Source organism: Mus musculus, chromosome 10 (assembly GCF_000001635.26).
Source record: "Mus musculus strain C57BL/6J chromosome 10, GRCm38.p6 C57BL/6J".
In the NCBI taxonomy this organism is placed as follows: domain Eukaryota; kingdom Metazoa; phylum Chordata; class Mammalia; order Rodentia; family Muridae; genus Mus; species Mus musculus.
Genome location: NC_000076.6, coordinates 86,889,078 through 86,917,023, shown reverse-complemented (window position 1 = coordinate 86,917,023; position 27,946 = coordinate 86,889,078). Strand labels below are relative to the sequence as shown.

Sequence of the window (27,946 nt, the reverse complement as noted above, 5' to 3'; positions counted from 1 at the left end):
CTTTTGACTAGCTATATAACCTTTTGGATGTCATATAACCTCTACATGTCTCATTTATCTTCTTTTGTAAGGATTACATAACACCTTCTACTTCAAAGATTGCCACTAAAAGGCCCCCAGTAAATGTTGGCTTTATTTCCTTCTTCCTTTGAAATCCTATGGAATTTTCTATACGGAGCTTATGTGGCATAACCACCAATTATCCTTTACTGATGCCTGTTTCCTGAGACCCTTTAGTGGCTATATCCTGGAGGCATGTGGCCGCATCTCTGTGTCCCTCATGAGAACCAGCACCTTGCTTTATGTATAACTGGAATTTCTAAAGATCCATTAGGTTCCAGGTACTCTGCCAAGTATCAACCCCTACCTGGTGTCCCTTTTGTTTTTTATAACACTAAAATGGTGAGTGCTACATTGTTCTTGAGTTAAAGATGAGACAACACTCCAAGATAAGGAATTGGGGGAAGGAAGAATTTTTGTGAACATGAAAAGTTCATGATTGTTCTCTTCTTAGCCCTTGGATTGTGCTACTCCCTCAAGAACTCCTCTTGTCAACTGGCATCATGCCACCTTTGCTAGTACCAACATGATGTATGGTTATGTAGGCTGTGTGCTGCATAAAGGTGGAGCCAACAGGTGAGTAGGTAAAGTCCAGCCCACAGTACTTTGCTTGCTTTGTACTCATCTAGAGTTAAAAACCTCAAGGAGTAGATTTCTGAAAGTCTGGCCTTCATAAATGTATATTGTTGCAACACAAACATAAAGTTATCAAGGTCTAGCAAACCATCTCCTCACAGTTGTAAAATCTGTTATGCCTATCTAATCCAAAATCCCCCACCCCATCCCACTTCGGCTCTGTTATATTACTAAGGAAGCTGTAGAGAGACAGAAGGCAAAAAGAAAAAGAGGCTACGTCTGGTTTTATGTGGCGTCTTAGTTAGGATTTCTATTGCTGCAGTGAAACACCATGATCAAAAAGCAACTTGGGGAGGAAATGATTTATTTGGCTTAGGCTTCCCTATCAATGTTCACCATAAAAGGAAGTCAGAACAGGAACTCAAACAGGGCAGGAATCTGGAGGCAGGAGCTGATACAGAGGCCATGGAGGCATGCTGCTTACTGACTTTCTTGACATGGCTTGCTTAGCCTGCTTTCTTATAGAAAGCAGAACCACCAGCCCAGGGATGGCCCCACCCACAATGGATGGGGCCCTGCTCCATAAATCACTAATTAAGAAAATGCCATACAGGCCTGGCTCCAACCTGATCTAATTGAGATTCCATCCTATCAAATGACTTTAGCTTGTCAAGTTGACACAGAGCAATGAATCACAGGAAGGACCATGTTTATTCATGGCCATCTTGTCAGCCATTTGTATGAATGCCAAAATGCTACATACAATGGGATACAGACCCTTATAAGGGTGGAAACTACTATATCATAGTCCCTTAACTTTGTAGCTTCTTGGTTTGGCCACAGGGAAACTAGGAAGTATAATCTTTCAGCAGGAAACTACCATCCCTAACACTAAGAGGATATAAAAATGTAGGGCAGGGTCATTATAGCTGTTTTTTGCTGAGGAGGATCTTTGTCAAAGGAGGTCCATTGAAGACAGTCTTCGGGTCACATAGTCTTAACTTACTGGGCTGCAATCAATCATGCAATTGCCATTTGCATTCTTGAAAAAATTTGGAAAATAAATATTTTTAAAAGTAAAACCATGTGATTTTCTAGGAGGGTTGAGGAATAGGGAGAAACAGTGGGTTGGTGAGAGGATGTAAGCATAGAATTGATTTGGGGCGACTGGCAACAGTGACTAGTCCCATTGCCAGGACTGCTGTATAGAAATGAGCTAGTAGTAACAGGGAGCTACAGAGCATCAAGTGAAGGGACAGGGAAAATAGAGGACTAATGTGAAGAACTGTATCTAGCCTGGGGTGGAAGGGATGAAGGGTCCCCTTTAACCATTTTCTTCACCGCATCTAAAAGGTCTACTGCAGATGTATCAGGAACAAATGTAGCCGATGTACGGTAAGAGCTCTTAGGAGAGCTTATGCAGAACATTTTATTTGGGTATAGGGTGAAGTTCAGTACGTAAAATATTTAAAATATAGGATAAAAACCTAAGAGGATAATAAGGAAGAAAGAAGCAATCCAAGGAAGAAAGTTTTCAAAAGTTCAAAAATGTTTGTCTTCCTCTAATCTAGATACTAGAAACAAACTACAAAGAAACCAGATAGCAAATACTAAATTTCTAGGTCTCCTGATCTCTGTCACTATTCAACTATGCCTTTGTAATACAAAACTGGCTTCAGACAACATGAAAAAGAAATGTCTAAGACTGTGTTCCAAAGTAAGCTTTATTTTTTGGCAGTGGCATAACAAATTTTAATTCACAGTAAACACTATGAAAATAGAAAAAAAATAACAAGTTCTCAGAATTGACGAATGTGTCCCAATTATCAAAGAAGATTCACAAGTGCCTAAATGTATGTTACAAATATTACAAGCAAATGCTACATTTAAAACACTGTAATACTTTCTGGAGCCCCACACCCTGGATACTTCACTTAAAAGGAGGCAAACTCCTTTGCACATCAAAGGGCAATGATTCCAAAGCAGATAGATCATTCTCCTGACAGAGGAACTACCCTTAGGAAGGTGAGCTTACCTTAAACCATGGTAATGAAATAGATGTAACAATTTTTTATTCTAGGAACATAACATAGGATAGTTGAGTTGACTATTAATAAACAGGTACTACTCCCTCCCCAGGGCAGTTTCTTATTCCAAGATAGAACAGAAAAAGAAAACCACAATGAGTTTGAAGAAAAGAGTGTTTTAAAAGGAAAAAAAGAGGAAGGATTTATAAGAAATATATAATGAGATTTTTTTTCTATCAAATACTATAAAACTTGTGTTTAGGAGTTAATCCCTCCCCCCACTTCAAGTAAAACTTTTATTTACTCAAAGGTCCTATTTCTATTCTAAGAATTTGGTAGCCTGAAGCAATGATCCTTTCCTCTTTGGAGCAATAACTCCTTTCCCCTTCCTCCATTTTCTTATGCACCAATTCTCAGACTAGCAGAGGTTCAGACCCCAGCCAAAGGGGAAAGGATACAATTACCACCTTCCTCGGAATAAAAACCAAGTATACTTCCTCTGTGTGTTCCTTCTTCCTGAGCACACCCTCTTGCTCAAAAGTAGATTTGGGGCTTTTTGCTTGTTTTGCCTGAGGTGTGGGTAGGGATAGGTGTGGGGGAGCAATAATTCCAGGCCCAAGCTGTCTGGTCTATAATACTATACACTATGCTGTTGCGTTATACTGTGTGGAAAACAGGGTTTGACATCACGGAACAGTAATACAGCAACACAGATTCCTCAGTAATGCCTGAAGTGCTCACCTGGACACCTGGGCCAGAGGAAATCCGATATTCCCAACTGTAACACATCTATTAAGTTATTCCTACCATGAAGAAAGAGTTCCTGGACTACTACCCCTTTCTTCCTAAGCCTGAAACCTGTACTCTATTTCAAGAAGGATCCACATACAAGGGCAGGAATTCTATACATAAGTCCATGGCCCTTTCTTCTTACTTGCTTATGAGCAGTTCAAGTAAGAAAGAACTCTGTGTGTGTGTTTTCAAAGTGCTTAAAATTTGTCTTTATCTTTTAATTAAGAAATGACTTGTCACTATAAAGTTCACAAGGGAATGCATCGCTGCCCCTTCAAACACTTGACTTATAAAAAAACACATTATGAGCTACACATCAAACCCTGAGATGGGGATATTTCTCTTTGAGTTGTGTTTTTTAAGCTTTCAGGACAAACCTGAAAATATAAATCAAAATTATAATATGGTAGTCAAATACTAACAGAAGTTAATATTCAAAAATGTGTTCTTAGAAAGCCACATACATAGTAGTGCCCTCTTCTCTAAACACTGCTGTGTCTTTGGCTGCTGCTTCGAATGCTCCAAAACAATGCTCTGACTTTTAACTAATCATTTACAAACAAGCAAAAAATTCCTAAAATGAAAAGACAAGTATTTGTAGACTTCAGGTTTTTATCATTTGGAAGCTACTACTAATAAGGAATATATGGAATATCAAAACTTAATTCACATGGTAGGTGTGGGGCAACTTATTCCTAAGTTGAGAGACTGAACTACAGGAATCAGTACATTTGGAGTAACATTTACTTCCTAACCAAGTATTCCTGAGCGCCTGAAACACAGAGCAAAGGAGAGTACCAAAGTCAGCACAAACTATTGCCTAGGACTTTAAACTTAGTTTTGTGGTTTAAAGTTTAGTCTGTGTTTAACATTTTTAAGTTCAGACATATCAAAACCTAGAAGTACTGAGGGTCTGTGGACTTCTACTGATTTCAAGCAAATATATCTTCTTGTTCCAAAAAACAAAGCCACATTAATTTTTTCCATCTTCAAGAATAAAGACAACAGTTCTACTTCTTTGCTGGTAGGATATGGTTTCTTATGGAAATAATCTTTAAGAAACTGCTTTTTTTTCTCATGGTAGTCTTTGTATTTTTGGGGATCTAATGCTAGGATCTGGAGTAAATCATCATTGACCACTGGTCCCTGAGTTGTGCTTTCATGCCTTTGTCTCTTCAAAGGCACAGCACTAGTCCCTTCTTCTGGACCTGATGCTGCATTACCCTTTAGTACATGCAAGGAATCTTTCCCATCCCTCCTATGGCCTTCTGCCCCCAAATGGACATCTGGCCACTTTCTTTTTATAGGACAGGTAGAATCAGGAATCTTTTCCCCATTAACAAACTGTTGTTCACTGCTCTCAACAAAACTGGACTGAACTTGCTGGTCTGAGCTGTTACCTTTAATAGCATATTCACAATACAGCAAATGAAGTGAGATGGCTGCCATAGTCAGGTTTTCAGAATAGACTCCATAACAATGGACACACCTGAAGGCAGGAGAACTGAGCAATGTATAGGCCACTGGCATAATATGGTGTTTGTCCTTTAAATGTAACATGTAGGCATCGGCTATTGTGAATGTGCTCAAACAGAGGGGACAGGTCAGCTCTTGTTCACTGAGCTTAGGTACAGCCTTAGCCTGAGGCCTCACCTTAACATACAAGGGCACCAGTGATGTGGAGTATATGCCTGAAAGGATAGCCAGGCAGATCTCCTGTTCTCCAATCGTCTCTTTTGGCAGACTGATAATGAAATCAAGATGGGGGAACAACAGGTTGCCATTAGCATCCAGGCTTAATTGGGAGGCCCTGTTACTATAATCCAAACACAGCTTCTTCCTCCCAAGGTGTTTAATTCTGCTATGCTCCAAAAGATCCTGAATGTTGTGGAAAATACATGGGCAAAACAGGCACTCTAAGCCATGTTTAAGTAAGTGGTACATTAACTCCTCCTCTGAGACCAAGCATTTGCAGGAGAGGCAACGCATGGCCTTCTCTCTTGTCCATTTCAGAAATGGTGCACACACTGCCAGATTTACTGGCTCAAGTTTCTCACTGGAGATAAACTCACTTTCTTTGTGAGCCACTTCCACGTGAGCCTGGTAGACATTAGATGGAAAGAACACCTTGCAAACTGGGCAGATTTTCCACTGGTTGGCTTGTCTGACCTCAGGTGAAGAGACCTGAACAAATATGTTCTGGTCTGCAGTGCTTACCAGTCCCTGGGAGGAGGACAAGTTGGGTAGAGCACTGGACATCTGTGTACCCACACTAGGGGATCGGAATTTGTTGGGCACCTGGGATGGAGTGATAGTCATGAGGGTACCACCCTGAGGAATAGGCAGAGTGGCAGGAATGGGGTCCAGCATGTAAATGGGCTTCCCATTAACCTGTGTTCCTGTCGGAAGGAGCTTTCTAAAACCAGAGCCTGACTTGAGGAACATGGTATTCTGTGAAGTTTCAGCTCTCACTGACTGGCTCACAGGAAGCATGCTGGGGCCAACAGACTGATTGAGCTGAATCACACTGTGTCTAACTGGTGGACCTGCAGGAAGGACCCCTGATGTAACAGGCTGACCAAGCAGAGGAATACGAGAGCTCACACCCTGGTTTACAGGGACATCTGAGACCACCAGCTGTTTGGAGGACAGCAACCCAAATGATGCCAATTGATCTGCAGGGAGAACCCTAAAGGACACTGTCTGACAAGAGGAGAGAACCTGTGATGAGACTGTCTGACTTAAATGGAGAACCCTGGACTGAACTGCTTGGCCAGTGGGAAGAACCCCAGAAGCTGCTGTCTGTGCAGGAATCACAGACGCAGGGGCCATCTGACCTTCAGGAAGAACTGCCAGTGAGACCATCTGACCCACAGAAATAGTTCCTGGTGATGTGGTCTGCAGAATCCTATTACTGGCAGAAAGACCAGAAGAAAGGGTACCTGGCCTGGTCAGTCCGCTTGTAGCCTTCACTGGCCTGCTAGTAAGCCCCACTGATCTGACTGGAGGACCCACAGGTAGACTTGTAGACCCCATGGGCCGTGTTAAGGGTAAAATGCCAGGTTGGATGGCTTGACTCATTAGATTGCTCATTCCAACAGACTTATTCACAGGCCCAAGTGGCTGTACATTGGCAGAAGTCACAGGTTGGGCCAAAGTCACTGACTGTACCATGGCTGGACTTGAAGTGTTCTGTGACAAGGCAAGATGGGACCAAGGTGGCTTTGCTGAAGAAGTTGTGTGTGGAGCACTACTGTTTGGTGGTCTGGACAAGCCTGCCCGTGGCTTTGGAGCAAAAGCCACTTGCTTCAGAAACCCAGACCTCTTGTTGTGTTCTGAAATCACAGACCTCAACTTATTCTCCAAATTCTTGTGTACATCTGATGTTAAAATATGGGTCATCAGCTCTTCCTGGCTACTCACAGTGGTACTACACTTTTTACAATAGAAACTTTCAGGTGGTAGAGTGTTTGCCCCAGAAAGAGCAGCAGCTGTTGGCTGCTGCTCATCTTCTTTAGTTTGAAGGCCAATATAGGCATTCAGTAAAGAATGAAAATGGGTGATCAGCACATGCTTCTTCATGCTACAGAAGGAAGTGTTGGAAAAGTTACATTTTAAACAGGTAAAATGTTTTATATAACCCTTCAATGACTTCCCATTGCCCAGAACTTTCTCTTTGGGGCTGTGAACTTTCCCAACAGGCTCATGGAACAACCAGAAGTGTCTGCTCACCACATTGGGCCGAGAAGCAAATGAGCAATCTGGACACTGGATCTGCAGCTCTTGGTCCACCTCATCTTCATGACAATGATTCAAATGATTTCTGAGAGAAACAAGCACATTTGCTGAGTAGTTGCAGAGGCTACAGCAGTATGGCTTGGACCGGTATCTCATTTTCTTCCTGACAAGTTCCCTTGAAGCAATATCTGGCCAAGACGTATTATAAAAGTATCTGTCACTTGGGCCAAAGCCTTCAAGGTCCTTCAACAATTCTCTGCAGCCAGCGAGTCCAATGTTCTGAAGGGCACTCTTCACCCACGGCCTCATACTTCTGATGCGATCCAGATTCTCCACGGGAACTTGAAACATTTTTGAAATGTTCTGCCCTGCAATAAGGGAGCCTATGTCTCAGTGACATAGTTCTCTGCCATGGGAAGGTGGCCTGTACCCGCCTCCTACCACCTCCCTCATCATGCCCTCAACTCTGTCACACACTGACTGCCTTGTGCCACATCCCTTTCCCCTGCCTCCAAGTCACACTCAGACCTCCTCACACCTCAGCCCTTCCCCTGGCTTCCAGTCACACACTGACTGCCTCGCGCTTCAGCCTTTCCAGGGCCTCATGTCACACACTGGCCTCATGCCCTCATACTTCCCCGGCCTTCTACTCACACACTGACTGACCGCCTAGCACACACCTCAGCCCTTCCCGGGCCTCCAGTCACACACACGGGCCTCGTGTCTCAGCCCTTCCCGGGCTCCAGTCACACGCTGACCGCCTCGCGCCTCAGCCCTTCCCAGGCTCCAGTCACACGCTGACCGCCTCGCGCCACAGCCCTTCCCGGACTCCAGTCCCACACTGACCGCCTCGCACGACCGCTCTTGCCCTGCCTTCACGTCACAGCCCTTCCCGGACTCCCCAGTCACACACACGGGCCTCGCGCCACAGCCCTTCCCCGGCCTCCAGTCACACACTGACTTCTTCGCACCCCCGAAACCCCTAAACCTTCACTTACACCGGGAGGTCCTCAAGCTTCTCCTCAGCGTGCTAGTCAGAGCCGCTCACACCCCGTCTGTCTTCCCGCACTGGCAGGTGCGAGAAGATGGCGCCCAGCTATTATAGGAAGTGACGTGTACTCATTTGCATACTCAACACCAGGCAGCCAATGGCACGAAGAGGGCTTGAGGGTCCTTCCTGGGCTCCAGGCTTCCTCTTCCGCCCTCCAGGCATTGATGGCCCTTGCCTGGGGAGTTGGTTTATGTTTATGCTAGCTGTCTGTGTTGTGCCGCCTCCTGCCCTGTGCTTAGCTCTTCGAGGGGGAGACCAGGCCTCAAACAGATCAGTGTCTCCTCATCCTGAGCCATACTAGGCACCCAATAAATGTCAAGGCAAGACTGAGTGAAGGAAGAACGACAATGTTACAGCGCTGAGGGTTTCCCGTTTGACAAGGTTCTAGAACGAGAAGATAAAACTAGTTAGCTTGGCCAGAGGGTTAGCCAGACTAGGCTATGTGGGCCAGACAGATGTCGATATGAATGCAAACGAAATGGTTGGGAGATGGGGGATGAGAGGTAGTGAATACGCTGCTGTTAACTCTTTACAACGGGATGTAATGTATGGCAATGGAGACTAAAAAGTCAGACGGGATGGGGTAACACATGCTGTAATCCCAGCATTCAAGAAGCTAAATGAGAAGGACCACAGAAAGTTTAAAGTCAGCCAGGACTACATGGCAAGATTCTGTTTCAAAAGTAGGAAGAAAAAAGGAGGGGATCAAATAGCTGGGGGAATGTATCAGCAATCTCTCTCTCTCTCTCTCTCTCTCTCTCTCTCTCTCTCTCTCTCTCTCTCTGTTTCAAAAGTAGGAAGAAAAAAGGAGGGGATCAAATAGCTGGGGGAATGTATCAGCAATCTCTCTCTCTCTCTCTCTCTCTCTCTCTCTCACACACATACACACACACACACACACACTCAGGGGTGGGGCTGATATCTAACTATTCATGTTAAAATTCCCTGTCTGTTTTATTGTTATCAAGCAAAGCATTTTTACAGGCATTCAGGTCACTGGCTTATAGTAAGTAGACTTAAGGTTCTTGGGATAAGAAGCAAAGAATTAACAGGATAATATAATGAAAGTTAGAAGAGATTCCTTAGCGGAATCCATAAAGTCTGTTATAAGGATGAAATTTTCTCTAAATGAAGAACAAATTAAGGGGAAATTTTAAAATTGAACTAACATCTCTAAGTTCCTTCCAGACTTTGCATCCTGGAATAACTTGTTCTATAAATAATCAAAATGTTTTCAGAAAAAAAAATTTTTAACTGCCTGAAGAGACCAACAGGACTTTCATAGTTACTAATGAGCAGCAATGGTACCAAATTTTCCTAAATAGAATTTTGGGGTTTCTTTTACCAGGTGCTAATCCCCCAAAGAGGTCTAACTGGCTCCTTACCCAGTCTACTCACCCGTCTGGAACAGATGCCTGACTATTCCATCTTCCGGGGCTACATCATTGTAAGTACCATGTTCTCTGCATAACCATCTTGTCAAGCTGTCGGGGAACTGGAATCCCTCACTGGCTGTCCTGTCTTTGCTTTGCAGCATTACAATCTGGCAAGTGCAATCGAGGCTGCAGATGCTTATACTGTATTTGTGCCAAACAATGAAGCCATCGAAAGTTATATCAGGGAGAAGAAAGCCACCTCTCTAGTAAGTGTCAGTCCCAGCAGTCAACATTGTCTCTCTAAGCAGTCAACATTTTAGGCTGGGCTGTGGGCACACACCTATAATCCCAGCACTCGAGAGACAGAGGCAGGCAAATCTCTGTGAGTTTAATGTCAGCCTGATCTACAGAGCTAGTTTCCAGACAGCCAGAGCTATGCAGAGAAACCTTGTTTCAAAAAACCAGAAAAAAATTATTCTTAATGGTGTGTACTTGTGTGTATGTGTGTGTGTGTGTGTGTGTGTGTGTGTGTGTGGTGTATGTGTGTGTGTTTGTGGTGTGTGTATGTGTGTGTGTGGTATGTATTTGTGTGTGTGTTTGTTTGTTTTTGTGTGTATGTATACATGAGGACAGATGCCTACAGAGGCCGGAGGTGTTACATCCAAAGGTGTCTCCCCTAGAGCTGCCGTTACAGATGGTTGTGAGCTGCCTGTTACAGATATTGGGAACTGAACCAGGGTCTTCCTTGAGAGTAGTACCCACAGTTAAGTCCCAAGCAGCTCTCAAGCATTGTCAACATTTTCGACCCATTAGACACATGCTATATCATGTTTTTGTCAAAACCTGTTCATCCAGCTCTGGATACTTAATTGTGATCCAAGCATGTCATGAACAACAGAGAGAGAGAGAGAGAGAGAGAGAGAGACAGAGACAGAGACAGAGACAGAGACAGAGACAGAGACAGACAGAGACAGAGACAGAGACAGAGAAACAGAGAGACAGACAGAAAGAAACTAAAATATTTAACAAAAAAAAGCAAGTTGAAGACATTTACCTAGTGTTTATTAAAGCATGTGTTCTCTTTTATGTGTAGAAAAAATGGCTTTAACATCTCATTAGGGATACAAAAAAAAATCAACTGAAAATACTAATTTGCATATCAAAGAAATGTTCATAATTATAGTCCAAACCACTTATGTAGGCGGAAACCACTGTGCATTTGTTTGTAGATTTTTCTACAGTGTCATTTTTTTAATATGAGGGAAAAAAATACCCCTTTGGCACTGCAAAAAAATTTTTTTTAATTCCAAAAGTCTTCGCATCAATATAAAAAATTGCAATTATGTTGGGTAGTGTTCTTAAATGCATATTTCTACTTGGGGGTATTTTGTTTTAATAATAATTAAAATACTTGGAATTATTTTCATATTCACATCCCTCATATTATTTTCTATTTTATCCAGAAATCTGTAACTTTATGGCACTAACTGCGTAAAGCTCATCTTATGTTGAAGTTTTGAAGCTGAAATATTTGTAATCTTAAAGAAATCACTTTTAAATCTACTCACCACTTTGATTATGCCGTCTAGATATTCTGGAAACTCACAGCTCTCCTTCTTACCTAACACTTCTGAGCCCTGCTGTCTTGCTCATGGATAAGCCACAGCTTTGCAACCCCATGGCTCTGGCACAGTAGAGCAGATTATAGCCAAGTGGCCAGTTCACTGACTGACTTTTCCTTGTATGTGTGGTACAGAAGGAAGACATTCTTCAATACCACGTGGTCCTGGGGGAAAAGCTCCTGAGGAATGACTTGCACAACGGCATGCACCGAGAGACGATGCTGGGCTTCTCCTACCTCCTCGCCTTCTTTCTCCACAATGACCAGGTAACATCTTTTTAACAAAACTCAAGAACAGGTATCTCCATTACTATCAACCCTCATCTCTTCCATACCAAAGAATACCTCCAGTACTTCTAAGCCTTATCAATAAGAAAAAGTTGTTTCTGTTGAATCAGAAAGCAGTGGATAAACTACATAGTCAGTCTCCCACTTGCTTGTCCTGTGATCAGCCTTCAGATAACCGGTGTCTTAGTGAGGGTCTTATTGCTATGAACAGACACCATGACCAAGGCAAACTCTTATAAGGACATTGTTTCATTGGGGCTGGCTTACAGGTTCAGAGACTCAGTCCATTATCATCAAGGCAGGAGCATGGCAGTATCGAGGCAGTCATGATGCAGGGGAAGCTGAGAGCTCAATATCTTTATCCGAAGCGTGCTAGGAGAAGACTGGCTTCCAGGCAGCTAGGTTGAGGGTCTTATGCCACACCCACAGTGACACACCTACTCCCACAAGGCCATACCTTCTAATAGTGCCATTCTCTGGGCCAAGCATAATCAAACCATCACAACCAGTGTAGTCCTACTGACTGTGGTATTTGAGTCCCAGCAGTAATAAGGACTCTTAAGCACTGGTACCACAAACCCAACAGACTTCAGTTTTCAAGATGGAAGGGAACATTTTGTTTTGTTTTGTTTTGTTTTGTTTTCAAAATAACTTGCAGGATGTGGCTCTGGCTTCAGGAAGTCAGGAGTCTGATGATATGCATGAGGCTCTCAAAGTAAAACAAATTGGCATTAATATTGCACAATCACAGGGATACACCAACCACCATACTACATTGCAGTGATTGCTTCACACAATGCCTAAGTAGTAAAATGGTTAGCATTCCTGGAGCTAGTTATTTTTTTTAATTTATTTTTATTAGGTATTTTCCTCGTTTACATTTTCAATGCTATCCCAAAAGTCCCCCATACCCACTCCCCCTTTTTGGCCCTGGGGTTCCCCTGTACTGGGGCATATAAAGTTTGCAAGTCCAGTGGGCCTCTCTTTGCAGTGATGGCCGACTAGGCCATCTTTTGATACATATGCAGCTAGAGACAAGAGCTGTGGGGTAAAGGTTAGTTCATATTATTGTTCCACCTATAGGGTTGCAGTTCCCTTTAGCTCCTTGGGTAATTTCTCTAGCTCCATGGAGCTAGTTATTATAGCTGTAATATGAAATTCTGCTCATGTAGTTCAAATGCTGTATCTTAAAACTGTATGAAATTTTAATAAGAAACAATATAATTCTAAAATGAATTCTCAGAAGGAAAAATTATTTTTTAAATATGATTTAAGAGTCAATAAAGAGCCAGGTATTATGTGCCTGTAATCCTAGGACTATGGAGGCCATCTTAAGGAGGTTTAAAAATGGCATGACCAAAAAGTAACTTGGAGAAAAAGGTTTATTTCACTTTATGCTTTCAGGTAACAGTCCATCACTGAAAGAGTGTAAGGCAGGACCTGAAGCAGAGGCCACAGAGGAATGCTGCTTACTGGCTTGCTTCTGGCATGCTCAGTTTCTTTTCTTATACACCTGAGGACCACCTGCCCAGGCGTGGTACCACCCACAATGTTCTGGGTCCTCCCACATCAACCATCAGCCAAGAAAATACCCTACATACTTGCCTCCAGCCCAATCCTATAGTGGCATTTTCCTCATTAAGATTCTGCCTTCCAGATGACCCTACCTTATGTCAAACTGATATACAAACTAGGCAGCACAGAGGCCGAGGAAGAAGAATCACAAGTTTGGGGCCATTCTAGGGTAGTCTTGAGTAGTGTGGCTTGAATGAGAATGGCCCCATAGACTCATCTGTTTGGATGCTTGGTCCCCAGTTAGTAGAACTGTTTGGGATGGATTAAAAGGAGTGGCCTTGTTAGAATAGTGTGGCAGTGAAAGCTTCTCTCTCTCTCTCTCTCTCTCTCTCTCTCTCTCACACACACACACACACACACACACACACACACACACACACACACACACACGCTGTTGCCTATGGGTCAAGATACAAGCCTCTCAGTCACTGCTCCAGTGCCATGCCTGCCTGCTTCCCGCCATGATAATCATGAGCCAACTCTCTAAAACTGTAAGCAAGCTCCCAATTAAATGATTCCTTTTATACGAGTTGCTATGATCATGGTGTCTCTTTGCAAATATTGAGCAGTAAATAAGACAGACATTTGCACCAGAAAATGGTATATTACTGTGATAGGCCCGACCATGCTATTATTTGGAAGAATATGGAAGACTTTGGAACTTTGGTGGGGAGGAGGAGGAGGAGGAGGAGGAGGAGGAGGAGGAGGAGGAGGAGGAGGAGGAGGAAAAAGAAGAAGGAGGAGGAAGAGGAGGAGGAGGAGGAGGAGGAGGAGGAGGAGGAGGAATAATAATTATGATTCCATATCAGTGTTCAGAATTTCAGAATTTCACTAAATACATTTTCCAAGAATAGCAATTATCTTATTGATAGAAAGCTTTCTTTTCCTTGTTGTTTTCTGTTATCTTCTTTGTTTCATCAGGTAGAGATGAATATTCAGATGCTGTGAGTTGAGTTATTTTCAGTACTATGGTTCATTCTCTATGGGCCCATAAATTTCCTGATTTAGAGCAAAAATAAAGACAATGGATGCTCTCCTTTCACTCTCTTTGTTGAAATGGAAGTGGGGAGAGAATGCTTTCTAATTGAGTAGGTGTGTTTATATAACATTTTCAATGCAACCCTTAATTCTCTGGCTATATCTCATGATGGGAATGATTCAGACTCTTTACATGCCAAATTAAGTAGGAATGCATCCAATGTTCTGCTATCATTGTATTCAAAAATAGCTCAACATCTTGGAATTCTGGAAACTTATGCTATAATCACCATTTGAGAGTAAATGAGTTTTCCTTGTGATGCTCCCAACGTCCATTGATCTTGAAACAGCAATGCAAAGCTCATTCCTCACTTCCCCCAGCATCCAAACAGAAGACCACATCACTGCCAGCCACTCCTAAGAGACAATGGTATTCCACATCAATTTCAACAGTAAGGAGTATTGATGATGCTGTTTGATGTTGTCTTAGGAATTTTAAGTCCTCATTGCAGAATAATGCATTATATGTTCCATAGAATAAGTTTTATCCTTCTCCATGCTTACTGTCCTTTAGTCTAGAGTTGCTGGCAAATTAGTTGCAAGTTACAGATACACTGGAAGGATGCACTGCACTGCGTTCTCCACATCTTAGGGGAAGCATCCACACCTTGTGGACCACCAGACTGCAGCATAGATGAGTATGCCCATAAAGCCAGCTTGCAGTAATTTTTAAAAATTTTATGTGCATTGGCGTTTCTGCCTCTATGTACATCTATTTGAGGGTGTCAGATCCCCTGGAGCTGGAATTGCCAACAGTTGTGAACTGCCGTGTGGGTACTGGGAATTGAACCCAAGTCCTTTGGAAGAGCAACTAGTGCTCTTGACTGCTGAGCTACCTCTCCAGTCCTTAGGAATTAATTTTTAAGCAAACATAAACCAATTCATTTCAGAGACAAATAACACCCTAGAGATAATTCAGAATATTTTCCTTTTACAAAAAGAAGTGTTGAGGTTCAGGAAAGCAATTGACCCCATGTTACACAGCCTCATGGTACCAGATTCAGGACTATGATTCAGACTCCCCTCTTCCAAGCCAGATCTCTGTCAACTATGTTGTGCTACTTTCCAGTGAAACTGGATTATCTCCTAGACCGTTGTCATACTGAGGCCTTGATTTCCCATCTTCTTCATCTTCTCTAATATAACCATAATAAAACCATATCTGATTCTCTTGCTCACAGCTGTATGTAAATGAAGCTCCAATAAACTACACCAATGTGGCCACTGACAAGGGAGTGATCCATGGTCTGGAGAAAGTTCTGGAAATCAAGAAGAATAGGTGTGACAATAATGACACCATTATTGTGAGAGTAAGTTACAGCAGGGCCAGTGATGAGGATAATGAGTGATGGGTTTTTCTTTTTATGGACATTTCTGTTTTAACTGCATGTATGCCTGTGTGAAGGTGTCTGACCCCCTGGAACTAGAATTACAGACAATTGCGAGCTGTTATGTGAGTACTGGGAATTGAACTCAGGTCCTCTGGAAGAGTAGCCAGTGCTCTTAATAGCTGAGCCATCTCTCCAGCCACACACACACACACACACACACACACACACACACACACACACACTTTATTTTTAGTTTTAAACATGGGACAAGAGGTAAAGATGCTTGCCACAAAGCCTGGCAACCTGAATTCAATCCTCAAGACCCAGGTGGTAAAAAGAAAGAAGTGAATTCTGCAAGTTATCTTCCACACATGTACAGTCACGCACACGCACACGCGCGCACACACACACACACACACACGCGCATGCACTTGCACGTACACACAAAATGTGATGGAAATGTTTAAATAACAATAATAATTTTAAACCTAATCATTTTCTATTAGATTATCTCAGTTTAGTTCAAAACTTCCCCATTTGTTGTGACTGGGGTTGTGGCTCAGAAGTACAATCACTTGGTTGGTACACATGAGGCTCTCGGATCGATCCTGTGTACTGAGAAAGAGCCTATGCAGTGAGCATCTCTAATGTACCAAAAGGTGAGTGAGACACAGCGTGGAGTCTACAGGCTCATCATCTCCTTGGATAGCTTGTACCTAACATGCCTGGGGAAGGTTAGCTGGATGACCATGATGAGCAGGATTCTGAGGCCCTGGCTCCCTTGTAAAGGGAAAACCAAACCAGGGAAAGGTCCATGCTTCACCCGTCATAGGTATTGGTTAAGGGTGGTCAACCAGAAGAGGCATATAGATGGCAGTGTGAATTCAGTGTGATACCTACCCATGCAGTGGTGCAAGCTCATCACTGCAGGCGGAGAGGCAGTTGTGGTACCCTTTGAGAATAGAAACACTACTGATACGTATTCGCTATTTGATACCTGCATGGCATCACTCCAAACATTTACATGGATAAACCCATATGATCCTCACAACACTCTAGAAAGTAAGGACTCTGACTGACTCCAGTTTACAGATGAGAAACTGAGCATAAGAGAGGTTTATTCACCCAATAGCAGGTGGCAGAGAAGGGACTCAAATCTGGGCAGTCTGTTCCTAGAAACAGAGATCATGACAGTGGCACTATACTGTCAAGTCTGTTCTGATAGCCAGACCTTCTCCTGATCTAGAAGATAACACTGAGAAGTTTCTGCCCTTCTGTCTTCTGTGCTTTGTGTGTGTTATTTCAGAATCCTGCAGCTGTAGCCCTCAGCTGCACCATGTCTTGTGAAGGCAAGGCACCATGTGTGACTCATCATTTGTGTCTGTGTCTGACCCAAGTCACTGAACAAGGGTTCCGATGCATCAATAAATTAGTGCTATAGAATTCATATTTAAATGAGTGATGCCTTCCGTGGTCTAAAACATTATTAGATTCTGAGGACAACTACGGGAGAAAGCAGTGTTCAGATATGCAAGACACAGAGTCAAGAGCGTGGCTCAGAGAGCCTTAAGGTGGTCTCACCCTGCTTGTCAACTCCGCTCTCTAAAATCTGTATCTCCCAGCTTTCATTTGTGGCCTCGTTTTGCACTGAAATTAATCACTTTGACATGTCTTCTTTGTCTCTCCACTTTTTTTTACCAAGGGGAAGTGTGGAAAGTGTTCCCAGCAAACACTCTGCCCGCTCGAGACAAAACCACTTGTAAGTACTTACCTGATTTGGTTTAAAAACAAAGCAAAACAAAACCAGCATCTAGGTAAGAGAGTCCAAATTGGAAAGTGTTTTCTTCTGCCCTCCTTCCCTCCCTAGGTTTAATTCTATACAGTGTGCTTTTTTTTTTTTTTTTTTTTTTTTTAGAAAAGCATCAGGAGTTTGAGGCCTCTGGGCCTCACATCCATGGTCAAGAAGCCAAATGGGGGAGTAAGGGGATGCCTGCACTCTACACACTTCCTCTTTATTTTAAATTTCACTTGGTTTTTTTGTCAATGAGATTTATTCTTTGGCAGTTCTATACATATATAAAAAAAATCTAACTAAACTCACTCCCAGCCATGTCAACCTACACACACAAGTCCCTTTCCCCACTCTTGTCCTTTGCTTTTGTCCCACTGAGTTTAACCAAGGATGTTAATGTGGCCATGGATGTGGGACTGTTCTCAGAGCCTGGTAGGACCAGCAGCAGAGACACAACTGAAGACAGTGACTCTCTGCCCATTCATCCGTAGTTTCCTTGGGAAGGGTAGGACCCGTAGGTTCCTCTCCCATCACTGACTGACTGTTGACAGACCCAGTCTTGTCAAGCAACCACCACTACTGTGAGTTCATGATGGCTGCGGCTGTGTCACACCCAGAGAAAACATTTTGATGACCCTTCTCCCCATTGATATGCATCTTCATAGCCTTAAATGCAGTCTTTGTGGGACTAAGGGGGATTTTAATAATTAAGTTAGATTAAAAATTAATCTAATTTATTTAGATTATTAATTAAAATATAAAAATAATAATTAATCTATTAAATATTAATATGTGTTTTTAATTCTGTTGTTGGTTAACAGTACAGTCGGTGCATTTGTTGTATAATTAATATATACTTATAATTAATCTTATCAATAATTAATATTAATATTAGAAATGCAAATACATATTAAATAAAACAATTAGTAATAAGAATAGAAATGGGCTCAGAAACCAACATGCAATGCACAAAAGTATTTTTCACTTTCTGCATCTTTTTTACTAGCCAGTTAAGACCAACAGCAAAATCTTCTATCATAGAAGACAGTCCCCATAACCCAAGGCGTAGCCAGCCTGAAACGCTCCACCTGCCTGGTTTCCTTTTATAATTGAAGTCACGACTGACCTTCTCAAGGAAACAGATATAAACATGAAAAAAACGTAGACACATCTTAAATGAATTACCAATCTATTTCTTATAGCTTGTTTTTATACAGAAGCTACTTCTGTTAATGACCATTACAAAGAATAAGCATTGTGTGTTCCCATAGCTTAGAGATAATAATCCATGATAAACGGTGAATATGGAGTCTCTCACTTGGGTTTGGGGTTTTAATGATATTGTATATTATAAATCTTAATGAGCAAACAATTCTTTCTCGGATTTGGGAGACTATAAATCAATCAATAAAATAAAGCTTAAGTTTAATGAGTATATGAGGTTGGAAGAATATTTCTATCTGACGTATTTTTTGATTCTTCTAGAATTGATTTAGTCTTCTAGACAAACGTCCTGCTTAGAGAACACTACTTTCTAGTATGACTTTGGGTTTTCTGCTGGGCCTGCAGCAGCTGGCATGGTTGGGTTTCGCTTGCATTCTTCCTTATGAAGTAGCACCAGAATATGTTAGAGAAAAAAAAAAGGAGTCACCCACTTACTCACCAATGGAAACTGGGAAACTTTCTTCCTAACTGAAGAGATGACAGAATCCTTATGCTTTCACAGAGTGAGACGAGGAAATGCATCTATTCCGTTTACTTCATGGGGAAGAGATCCATTTTCATCGGGTGCCAGCTACAGTGTGTGAGAACCATCATTGTGAGTACGGGCTGGCTGTCCCGAGGCCACGGCATGTGGGTAGTCAGCCTCAGGTTAGCCTCTCGGGGAGGCTGTGGCAGTGTGTTCTTCCCAACGTCTGCCCCGTGTCGTCACTGTTACCGTCCAAAGTAGTACTGGTTACAGGAAAATGCAGAAAATGGGTAAAAACCAAAGTGCTGGGCTGAGTGAGGAGCAGACTGAGCTGTGGAAGGTGAGGAGGAAGCCCTGCTCCCACCGCACAGGCGTGCATGGGTGATTAAACTAATCTGCATTACTTAGTTAATTATGTAAACAAGACACAAAGGACGTAGTTACTGAGGGAAGGCAGGGGCACTTGCTCATTCAGAAAATGAGACAGCAATATCCAGGATCCCTGAACATCACTTGGAAATTTCCTTATAACTTACCGTCCTGTTTCTTCTCCAGAGGATGAGATTTCTTCTTCCAAGGGGTTGGAACTGCAGAGCTTGGGACTGGAGAGAGTATATGTTTTAATGCACTTAAGAATAAAGTGTGTGTGTGTGTGTGTGTGTGTGTGTGTGTGTGTGTGTGTGTGTGTAGATGTCTCAGAAGTTAAGAGCACTGTCTGCTCTTTCAGAGGTTCTGAGTTCAATTCCCAGCAACCACATGGTGGCTCATGGCCATCTATAATGAGATCTGGTGCCAAACAGACCTCTTAGGGGCTTCCCTGAACCACAAGAGGTCCCCCTAAAATGCCAGAGCATATACTCCTTCCAGAGAGGAAACAGCATCCAGGAGGAGGGGTCCCGATTTGGGGGTGCCGAAGGCCTGTTGGTCCTCCCACCCCTCCAGCATCACCTGTGCACCAGCCTATAGCACAGCACCAGTGCTCAGGCAGTAGAAGATGATCAGATGCTCAAGGCCAGCATCAGCTAAATGAGACCCTGCTACAACAACAGTAACAATGATAACAATGAAAACAAGAACCACAATAATAAGCATAGTAAAGTTTGTCAAGCTGGCCTAAGCAGCTGTCACTGGCCACCCTCGGAAGTACCAGGATCACAGGCATGCGCCGTCAGACAGGTTTCCTCTGCTTCATTCTTCCTGCCTCCTCTACTTGGCTGCCTGCGGGGCTGGCTAGTGATCTTAGAATTGTTGAGCTTCACTCAGTCCTCAGAGAGCTCTGTCCTCTGCCCCTTAGAAACAGGTAGGCTCACACACGAGTCCCAGGAGTCCCCCCAGGAAAAGATAAATATGAACGCCACACTCTGTTTTGTTTCAGACAAGTGCATGCTGTGCTGGCTTCTTTGGCCCACAATGCCAAGCCTGCCCTGGGAAAGGTCAGAATGTGTGCTCTGGGAATGGCTTCTGTCTGGACGGCGTGAATGGCACTGGCACATGCGAGTGCGAGCAGGGCTTCAATGGGACGGCCTGTGAGACCTGCACAGAGGGGAAGTATGGTATTCACTGTGACCAAGGTGAGCATTGCTCCTGCCCAGACCCCGGGACCTTCAGCCTCCCAGGCCCAGGCTAGCCAGCAAGCCTATGGTCATAGTTGCCGTGCTCTCTACTCAGCCTCTCCCCAGGCAGCGGGAATCCACCCACCACTGTTAGTGAAAAGTATGAGTTTCTCCGTGAGCCAGTTGAATATTCCCAGCATTTCGGAGGCTGAGGCTGTAAGATTTCCCTGGGTCTGAGACCAGCCTGGGCTACAGAGAGAATCACTGATTTATTTTTGTTTGTTTGTTTTAAGCCTGTTCTTTTCCTTGTATAGAGCAATGTTCCAAAACATTTCCAGTCATTGTCCTGGATGTACCCACCTACTCCCAGTTTCTTTCTCTGGCTCTCAGTCGGCCTGTGTGTGCTAATCACCATGATTAAACATCCACTGTACTAGTTGCTCTGTAGCCACCTTGGGGGTGGGGTGGGGGGATACAGATCTATCCTAATGATTCATTTAGTCAGGAACTTTATTTGCTTTGGAATTGTTGTGCTGAAAATACAGGTGTTAAGACTGGGAACATGAGTGAGGTCCCCCAAGGTTAGGAGAAACAGACCTTAGTCTGAATCCATATCTTTCTTGACCCCAAAGCCTGGCTCTAACGTCAAACTGTCCTCTTTAAGAAAGTCACTCCTTGATCCACCATCACTGAGCAATGTGGCTTGATGTTTAATCAGTTTGAGGCACATCCTCTTGAACGTCCACACCCTGGCTTCCTTGTCCCCAGGACACCTGCCAGAGCTTGCTGCTGGGATAGAAAGCAGATCCTCCATCCAGCTGGTCCCCAAACCCTCAGCTCAGCCCCCACTGCTTCCTCAGCAGCCAGCCAGAGCCACACAAAGCTAACACATAACAGAATTGCTGAAATTTGGCCTTATAATATCATTGAAATTGGATGTGGGTTTTATTTTTCTGTGTTGTTTGGAAGACTTGCCCCTGTTTATGGAGCACTTCTGGAACTAGAATCTGTGGATGACTCTGTGAGGTCCACCAAGACCCAAAGCTGAGTGGCTATTGTGATCAGTGGTATTCATAGCTTTTGCCAAGTTCTTATCTATTCATCCGTTCGTTCGTTCATTCATTCATTCATTCATTCATTCATGTGTTCTTTCTTTTAGAGTTTCATAAACACATTTCTATAATGTTCTTTCATCAAGGTCCCCACCATTATCCTCCTCGATTCTCCTTCCCCTCCCGCCGAACCCCTTCTTCTTCCCCAAATCCACCTCCTATTTTCTTAACTCTTTTTTGTGAACTACTGCTTTTAATTAAGGTTAAGTGCATGAGTCAGTGGTTGTACCTAAGCAAAGGTAATGTGCCAGTGGGTGGCTACACTGCTGAAGAAGATGATTCCCCGCCTCCTCCACCCCACCCCACCCCCCATAACCTTTAACTGCCTATAGCTGCTTTGGGAGGGGCGGAGCTTTATGAACTCCGCCCCATCCATGGAATGTTAATGAGCTCAGTGTCAAGTAGGTCTTGGGCTGGTAGCAGTGACTGGACTATGATCTACATATAACAGTGCTGATTTGAGTTCATACGTGTTTAATAGCCATGGCTTTTAGTAGTAGCATTGCCCACAGTCTTTATTTTTAATAGTACTGTTTCACTTGCTTACAACATAATAGATTTCCCTATATCTTCTTCATATTTTCCTCAAACTCTTTTTTTTTTAGTTTTGTGTTTATTGAACATTTACTACATATCCTGTCCCTTAACGTTTTGTGCATGCCACCTGATTTACAATAATGTCACTATGCCTTACATGTGAAACTTAACAATTTTTTATATGTCAATACCTGTAAGTCATGACTCAATTTAAGGTAAAATTAAAAAAAAAATCTTCCTCAGCTTAAGTCAAGTTCTTGAGGAGACTCAGGGACTTGCTATAAAATGAAAGGATCATTAGTTCTGAGTCTTTGGAGAAGGCAGAGCAAACAGGTTTCTACAAACTTGATGTCAAATAAACATTTATTTTGAGACAGGGCCTCGCTATTAACCCTGACTGCCTGGATCTCACTACTTCTACCAGGCTGGCCTTGAACTCAGATATCTGCCAACTACTGGGATTGCAGGTGTGCACCACCATGCCCAGGCAGATGGGTATCTTTTGAAGACTGCTCATAGGGTCCCATATGATCCTGGATCTTCAGATGACCTTATCTGAGTCATATTCACACAGCGCCGCACAGTCTCCAAACTGTGAAATAGGACCTTTTCACCTGGTAGCCTGCATCCCTATGTCCTCTGACTCCAGTCCCACAAGACAGACCCTGGTCAGAGAGTGGGATGCAGAGAACTACACCCAGTAAGGGGTAAGGGAAATGTTGGACGTGAGTCAGCATCTGGTCATTTGCAAATGTTTTTCTGCTTAGCATGCTCTTGTGTCCATGGGAGATGTAACCAAGGTCCCTCGGGAGATGGCTCCTGTGACTGCGATGTCGGCTGGCGAGGAGTGAAGTGTGACAGCGGTAAGCACTCTTCAGATCTCTCCTTAGTGCTTAGCCCAGCTTTTCAGAAGACATGCTGTTTTCCTTTCTATAGTAGAAGACATGCCATGAGTACTTCTCCTGGTGAGAAACAGATCTCCCTGCTGCGAAGAATTTGTAAAATAAGGAAAAGCACAAGAAAGAAATCAAGTTACTCATGTACCCACTGCTAGAAAAACCCTATTAGTAATATTCAGTGTGTCTTAGTATAGAACAGTATGTACCAGGGGCCAGGCTATGCATTTTATAACCTCCTTTCTCACTTAACAGTAAGCAATGGGCACTTTTCCTCTGTGTGAATGCAGCTAGAACAATATCATTCATATGTTGTTATATACCAAACTGTTTTATGCTTGTTTGATGCAATGCTGGTAACTGAATGGCTGCCTCAGGCGTGAGAGCTAGTCAAGCCATCTGGCCCTGAGTTGCATCCCCTCTGTAATTGCACGTTCTAAAACCAGTTATCTGCTGTCACAAACAAGGTCACAGTGAGCATATTCCATATGCCTCTTCCAGAATTTGTCTTGTCAATTCATGTGTTCAAATCTGAGATGGGTGTCTGGCTCAGGAGCTAGTGTTCTTGGGAAGGGTTTTGCTGCTCATGGCCACATGGCTCAATAGCAATCTATTACTCTCTCAACTTGAGGGTCTGGTGGAGAGCTCCGTTGCTCCAGTCTTACATTCCACTGATGTTTCTAATTGTACTTGACGATGATGAGAAGAAAGCAATTGCTTCAAAGACACAATCTCTGCATACATTTAGAGATCCAATTGATTGAAGGCTATGAGAACAGAGGCAAAGAGGCAAGCTGAATGACAAGCTAGAGGACCAGGCAAGAGCAAGGTCACTAAGAGACAGACACATTGGCTTGGAGGGAGCCATTGAAGACTTTTAAACATGGTGGCAATATCTTATTTGTATTTAAGAGGAATCAGTGAGGCACCAGAATGAAGAGAAGGACTGTAGAAGCCAGCATCAAAGACCTTATTGTCCCTTCTCAGGCAGGAACTGGAAAAAAGGTCACAGGTGCCCACCAACCCTTTGAGGGCAGCAATGACATGGTTTGTCTGAGGGACTGTCATTACGTGTCTCTCCAGCGGATACTAAATCCAGGAGAAGGCAGAGCTATAAAAAAAAGAAAGAAAGAAAGAGAGAGAGAGAGAGAGAGAGAGAGAGAGAGAGAGAGAGAGAGAGGGAGAGGGAGAGGGAGGGAGAGAGAGAGAGAGTGAGAGAGAGAGAGAGAGAGAGAGAGAGAGGGAGAGGGAGAGGGAGGGAGAGAGAGAGAGAGAGAGAGAGAGAGAGAGAGAGAGAGAGAGAGAGAAAACAAAACACCAAAATGGAATCTTAAGGATCCCAGACCAAAGCTCATCCCAGAGCAGGTATCAGGTGCTGGGGTGCAGAACCAGGATTCAGACAGTCTGGAAGACGGCCACAGAGAGTAGGGAGGTGGTGGATCACACAAGCAGGAGGATATCCTGAGTAAATCCCTAATTGCAGTACCTTACCCCTCACTGTCCCTTCATGTTTCTAAGAGCACAGTGCATGGGAAACCAACTTCAGTGAAAGGGACAGGGAGCAGCCCAGAAGCTACAGCAACAGTCGATGTAATTCCTCAATGAGGCAGCAGCGGAGCACTGATGTGCACAGTGGAGGCCCTCAGGGGTCAAAGGAAGCAGAGGCTGGTGGATGCAGGAGGTGCCCTGGGACCAAATGAAGCAGAGACTGGTAGATGTAGGAGATGCCCAGACCATGGCTCAGGCAGCAGCAGCATGGATGGTGATCAGTTATGAACGAGGGCAGCTAGAACTCATGGCCTAGAAACCACCCCTAGCTCCTTACTGCCTCCTTCACCAACATCTCCGAGTATTCTACTCATCCACATCTCTGGACCCTGTCTCTTCTGCACCCTGCTACCAGAAGCTTTGTGATGCAGCTCTTTACCTTCCATCCTGGGTCCCATCCCTCTCTTTTCTGTATTCCACATAACTGGAAACTGATGTTTCCAGAACATCAGCCAGAGGTAACATTTTTCACTCCATGCCATCCCCAGGACTTGACAACTTGCTATGGCTTTTCATCACATATATAACAAGGTTCAGAGTCCCCTGTCCAAACTGTGTGATCTTCACAAGGAGCTTCCACTCTAAGAGACACCTCCCTCATTAATGTATTTGACCTTCAGATTGGTCTCTGAGTTCCCTGGTACCCAACATGAAAACTGTCTACACAGTGGTAAGGACTTATGTTGTTACGGCCAACTTCAAGGAACTCAGTCTTTTCCTACTACTATGGGCCAAAGCAAGAATTCACAGGGCAACTGATCTTCCTTTTCAGAGATCACAACAGACAACTGCAATGGGACCTGCCACACCAGTGCCAAGTAAGTGTCCTCTGACCTCTGGGAACCACACAAACTCAGTATTTCTCACTCCTATGCTGGAGGAAGTGTTTTCCTGATACCTTTTAAGAGAATATAGGATAGATTTGAAGTAGAAACTGAAGATCTCTGAAGAAACTACCATCAGTTAGCCAGATCAGCATGGTCAACAAGCAGCCAGTGACTTACCTAGCTATGACAAGAGTGCCAGTGGTCACCCTAGCCCATACCACAGGGTTTCTTACACAGAGGGGGCACTGGCTTCAGTAAATCTTGCCTCCAGTCCCTAGCTGAGCCTAATGTAGCTTCTGGTCCCTAACTGCCATAGGGCACATCCTCCTGTAAACTAATGAAACACCTAGTAGCTGGGGTTAGACCTGAACCCATGGTCATCCTCCTGCACTCTCAGCCATCATGTGACCTGGTGTCACTTCTTTCCTTCTTCCTAGTCTCAGTTTCTTCATTTATAAATGGGAATAATAATTGCACTGACCCTCAGGGGCCGTTGTCTCACCACACCCTGTGGATGACATGAATAAGCCCAAATCTCAGCAAAGCTCATGGGTAGCGTTGTAAAGATGAGTGACTGCTCCTTCTATGCATGCTGTGAGGTTTGGCTGGATTGGATGTGATTTTCACTGGCTGTGGTGGGATCATGGCAGGAAGCGACCGTCCCCTCAGACAGTAAGCAGAGCCTCGATTGCTTCGTTGGTTGGGGGCTGGATGCTGGGCTGAAAGGGAGTAAGTCATACGTAGAACATCGTGTTTCTCTGAAAATGCCGTTTGCCCTTCCCCACTGCAGCTGCCTTCTCGATCCAGATGGCAAAGCCTCGTGCAAATGTGCGGCAGGATTCCAAGGGAACGGAACGGTCTGCACAGGCAGGTGGAGCGGGGATCTGCTAGGGCCTTGTGTGGGCTGAGAGATCTGACTGGGCCGCAGGAGCTGGTGCCAGCCACTGGTGCTGACTCACATGAAGCTGACCAACTAATGGTGGCCAGGGACAAGGATGCCAGCTCTTCATGGCTGGGGCATGTTGGTTTGTTCAGGATGGGCAGGCAATTGCATCTGTTTTTTTTTTGTTGTTGTTGTTGTTTTTTTGTTTTTTTGTTTTTTGTTTTTTGTTTTTACACAAAACTACGCTGCTTTTGAGCAGTACTACACAACCTTGAGAGCAACTAGCGTCACCTCCTGGCTTTAAAAGCTGTAGATGATTGGCCAAGGGTATGGCTGAGTCACTGGGATTGAGCCCTGGTTCTTCCAAGGTCCAGATTTGTGGCCTTGCAGGGGTGTTTAACTATCCTGAACCCCTTGGCTCACTTGTAAAGAAAGCATGAACCACCTCCCTTGCAGAGGGCTATTAGAGCAAACTAGCCTCTCTGAATACAGCAGCACACTAGGGCAGAGGGCAGAGGGCAGAGGGCAGAGGGCAGGCCCTGGCCTCATCATTAGACCCTGAGTCTGAATTTAAATACTTGCAATCTGTGATACTTCAGGGATATTGCTTGACCGTGCCTCTCACCATGTACTCTGTGGGTGATAAGAGAATGATTTACACTGGGGAGTTGTATGTGATGCAGATTATGCCTATAAAGTGCTAAGAAGTGTGAGGTATTACTCTCAGGGTACATAAACATACTCATCACTAGAAAAGAAGAAACTCAGCAATCTTTCAGTTGCCTGGCACCAGGACAAATGCTGTTCTCAGCCTTAATCACTTCTCTTTGCAATGAAGCTGACTACAGATTCATGGATGTTGAGGATGCTGAGAACTAGTGACAGAGGAGTGCTCAACCCTAAACTGCACATTTGTAGCCACCCTCTAAGGCTTAGGGAACACAGAGGAACAGGAACCAGAAAGAATGTAAGAGCCAGAAGGTAGGGAAAAGGGTCTGGAAATATCCTCTTCTGCATGTGACATGACCATTGCAACTCTGGTCTCAGCTTCAGCTGCCTGCTCTGGGCCTGCCCAGGACTGAGCCTGTACTCAGTCAACTGTGGACTGGGGAGGAGCTCTGTGGGCTCCTCCCTCTGATGAACTGTTGGCTACTGGTAGATCTGAGGAAAACAAAAAGACACAAATGTGGAGAACTGACTCAGAGAACTCTCCCCCTTGTGTTGGCACTGACTGGAAAAGTCTTACTTATTTGTAGTCCTCCCTTCTGGAACAAACCACTAAAGTTCGGATGGGAGTCAGCAGTAGAGAAGGCTGCTGTCTGTGCTGAGACCGTGTGTGGTAGAGACATGGGAAGCCCAGGAGAGCCTCTGCCCATCTCTACACTGCCCATGAGGTGGAAGGACGGGGCTTAGAGCCATCGCACCTCCTCTGCTGTGGGAAAACCACAGAAGACTGGGTGCTCTAAGTTCCACCAGGCTGCATGCATTAAAAAAAAATAATAAGTGAAAGAACCCAAGAAGTTCTCTAGGACCATTTAGGTTGTTTTTTTTTTTCCATTTTGTTCAATAAATATTTATGAGCTACAATTTATAAGCACTAACTGATCCATTTTGAATCAGTGCATAGGCTCATGG

The 27,946-nt window shown here is 43.9% G+C and overlaps 1 protein-coding gene and 1 pseudogene across 10 annotated transcripts in view; one reads left to right on the top strand and one right to left on the bottom strand.

Annotated features, from left to right (window-relative positions):
• The window catches only part of Stab2 (stabilin 2), a 166,845-nt gene that overhangs the window by 91,015 nt on the left and 47,884 nt on the right, over nucleotides 1–27,946 (top strand). For 9 of the 10 annotated variants that reach the window (XR_003948628.1, XR_003948624.1, XR_003948626.1 and 6 more), the window contains 10 exons: nucleotides 9,593–9,691; nucleotides 9,779–9,886; nucleotides 11,377–11,508; nucleotides 15,324–15,452; nucleotides 17,176–17,232; nucleotides 18,992–19,084; nucleotides 20,331–20,526; nucleotides 22,925–23,020; nucleotides 25,374–25,419; nucleotides 26,219–26,295. Coding sequence is in view for 6 of the 10 variants with exons in the window: in XM_030244958.1 (XP_030100818.1) it covers nucleotides 9,593–9,691; nucleotides 9,779–9,886; nucleotides 11,377–11,508; nucleotides 15,324–15,452; nucleotides 17,176–17,232; nucleotides 18,992–19,084; nucleotides 20,331–20,526; nucleotides 22,925–23,020; nucleotides 25,374–25,419; nucleotides 26,219–26,295 (1,033 nt within the window). In the remaining 4 variants the exon portion in view is untranslated. Of the gene's footprint in view, nucleotides 1–549; nucleotides 637–9,592; nucleotides 9,692–9,778; nucleotides 9,887–11,376; nucleotides 11,509–15,323; nucleotides 15,453–17,175; nucleotides 17,233–18,991; nucleotides 19,085–20,330; nucleotides 20,527–22,924; nucleotides 23,021–25,373; nucleotides 25,420–26,218; nucleotides 26,296–27,946 lie in introns of those variants that run through there. The other variant, XM_030244959.1, reaches the window with a different exon arrangement.
• On the bottom strand, nucleotides 4,305–7,544 carry Gm16270 (predicted gene 16270; annotated as a pseudogene).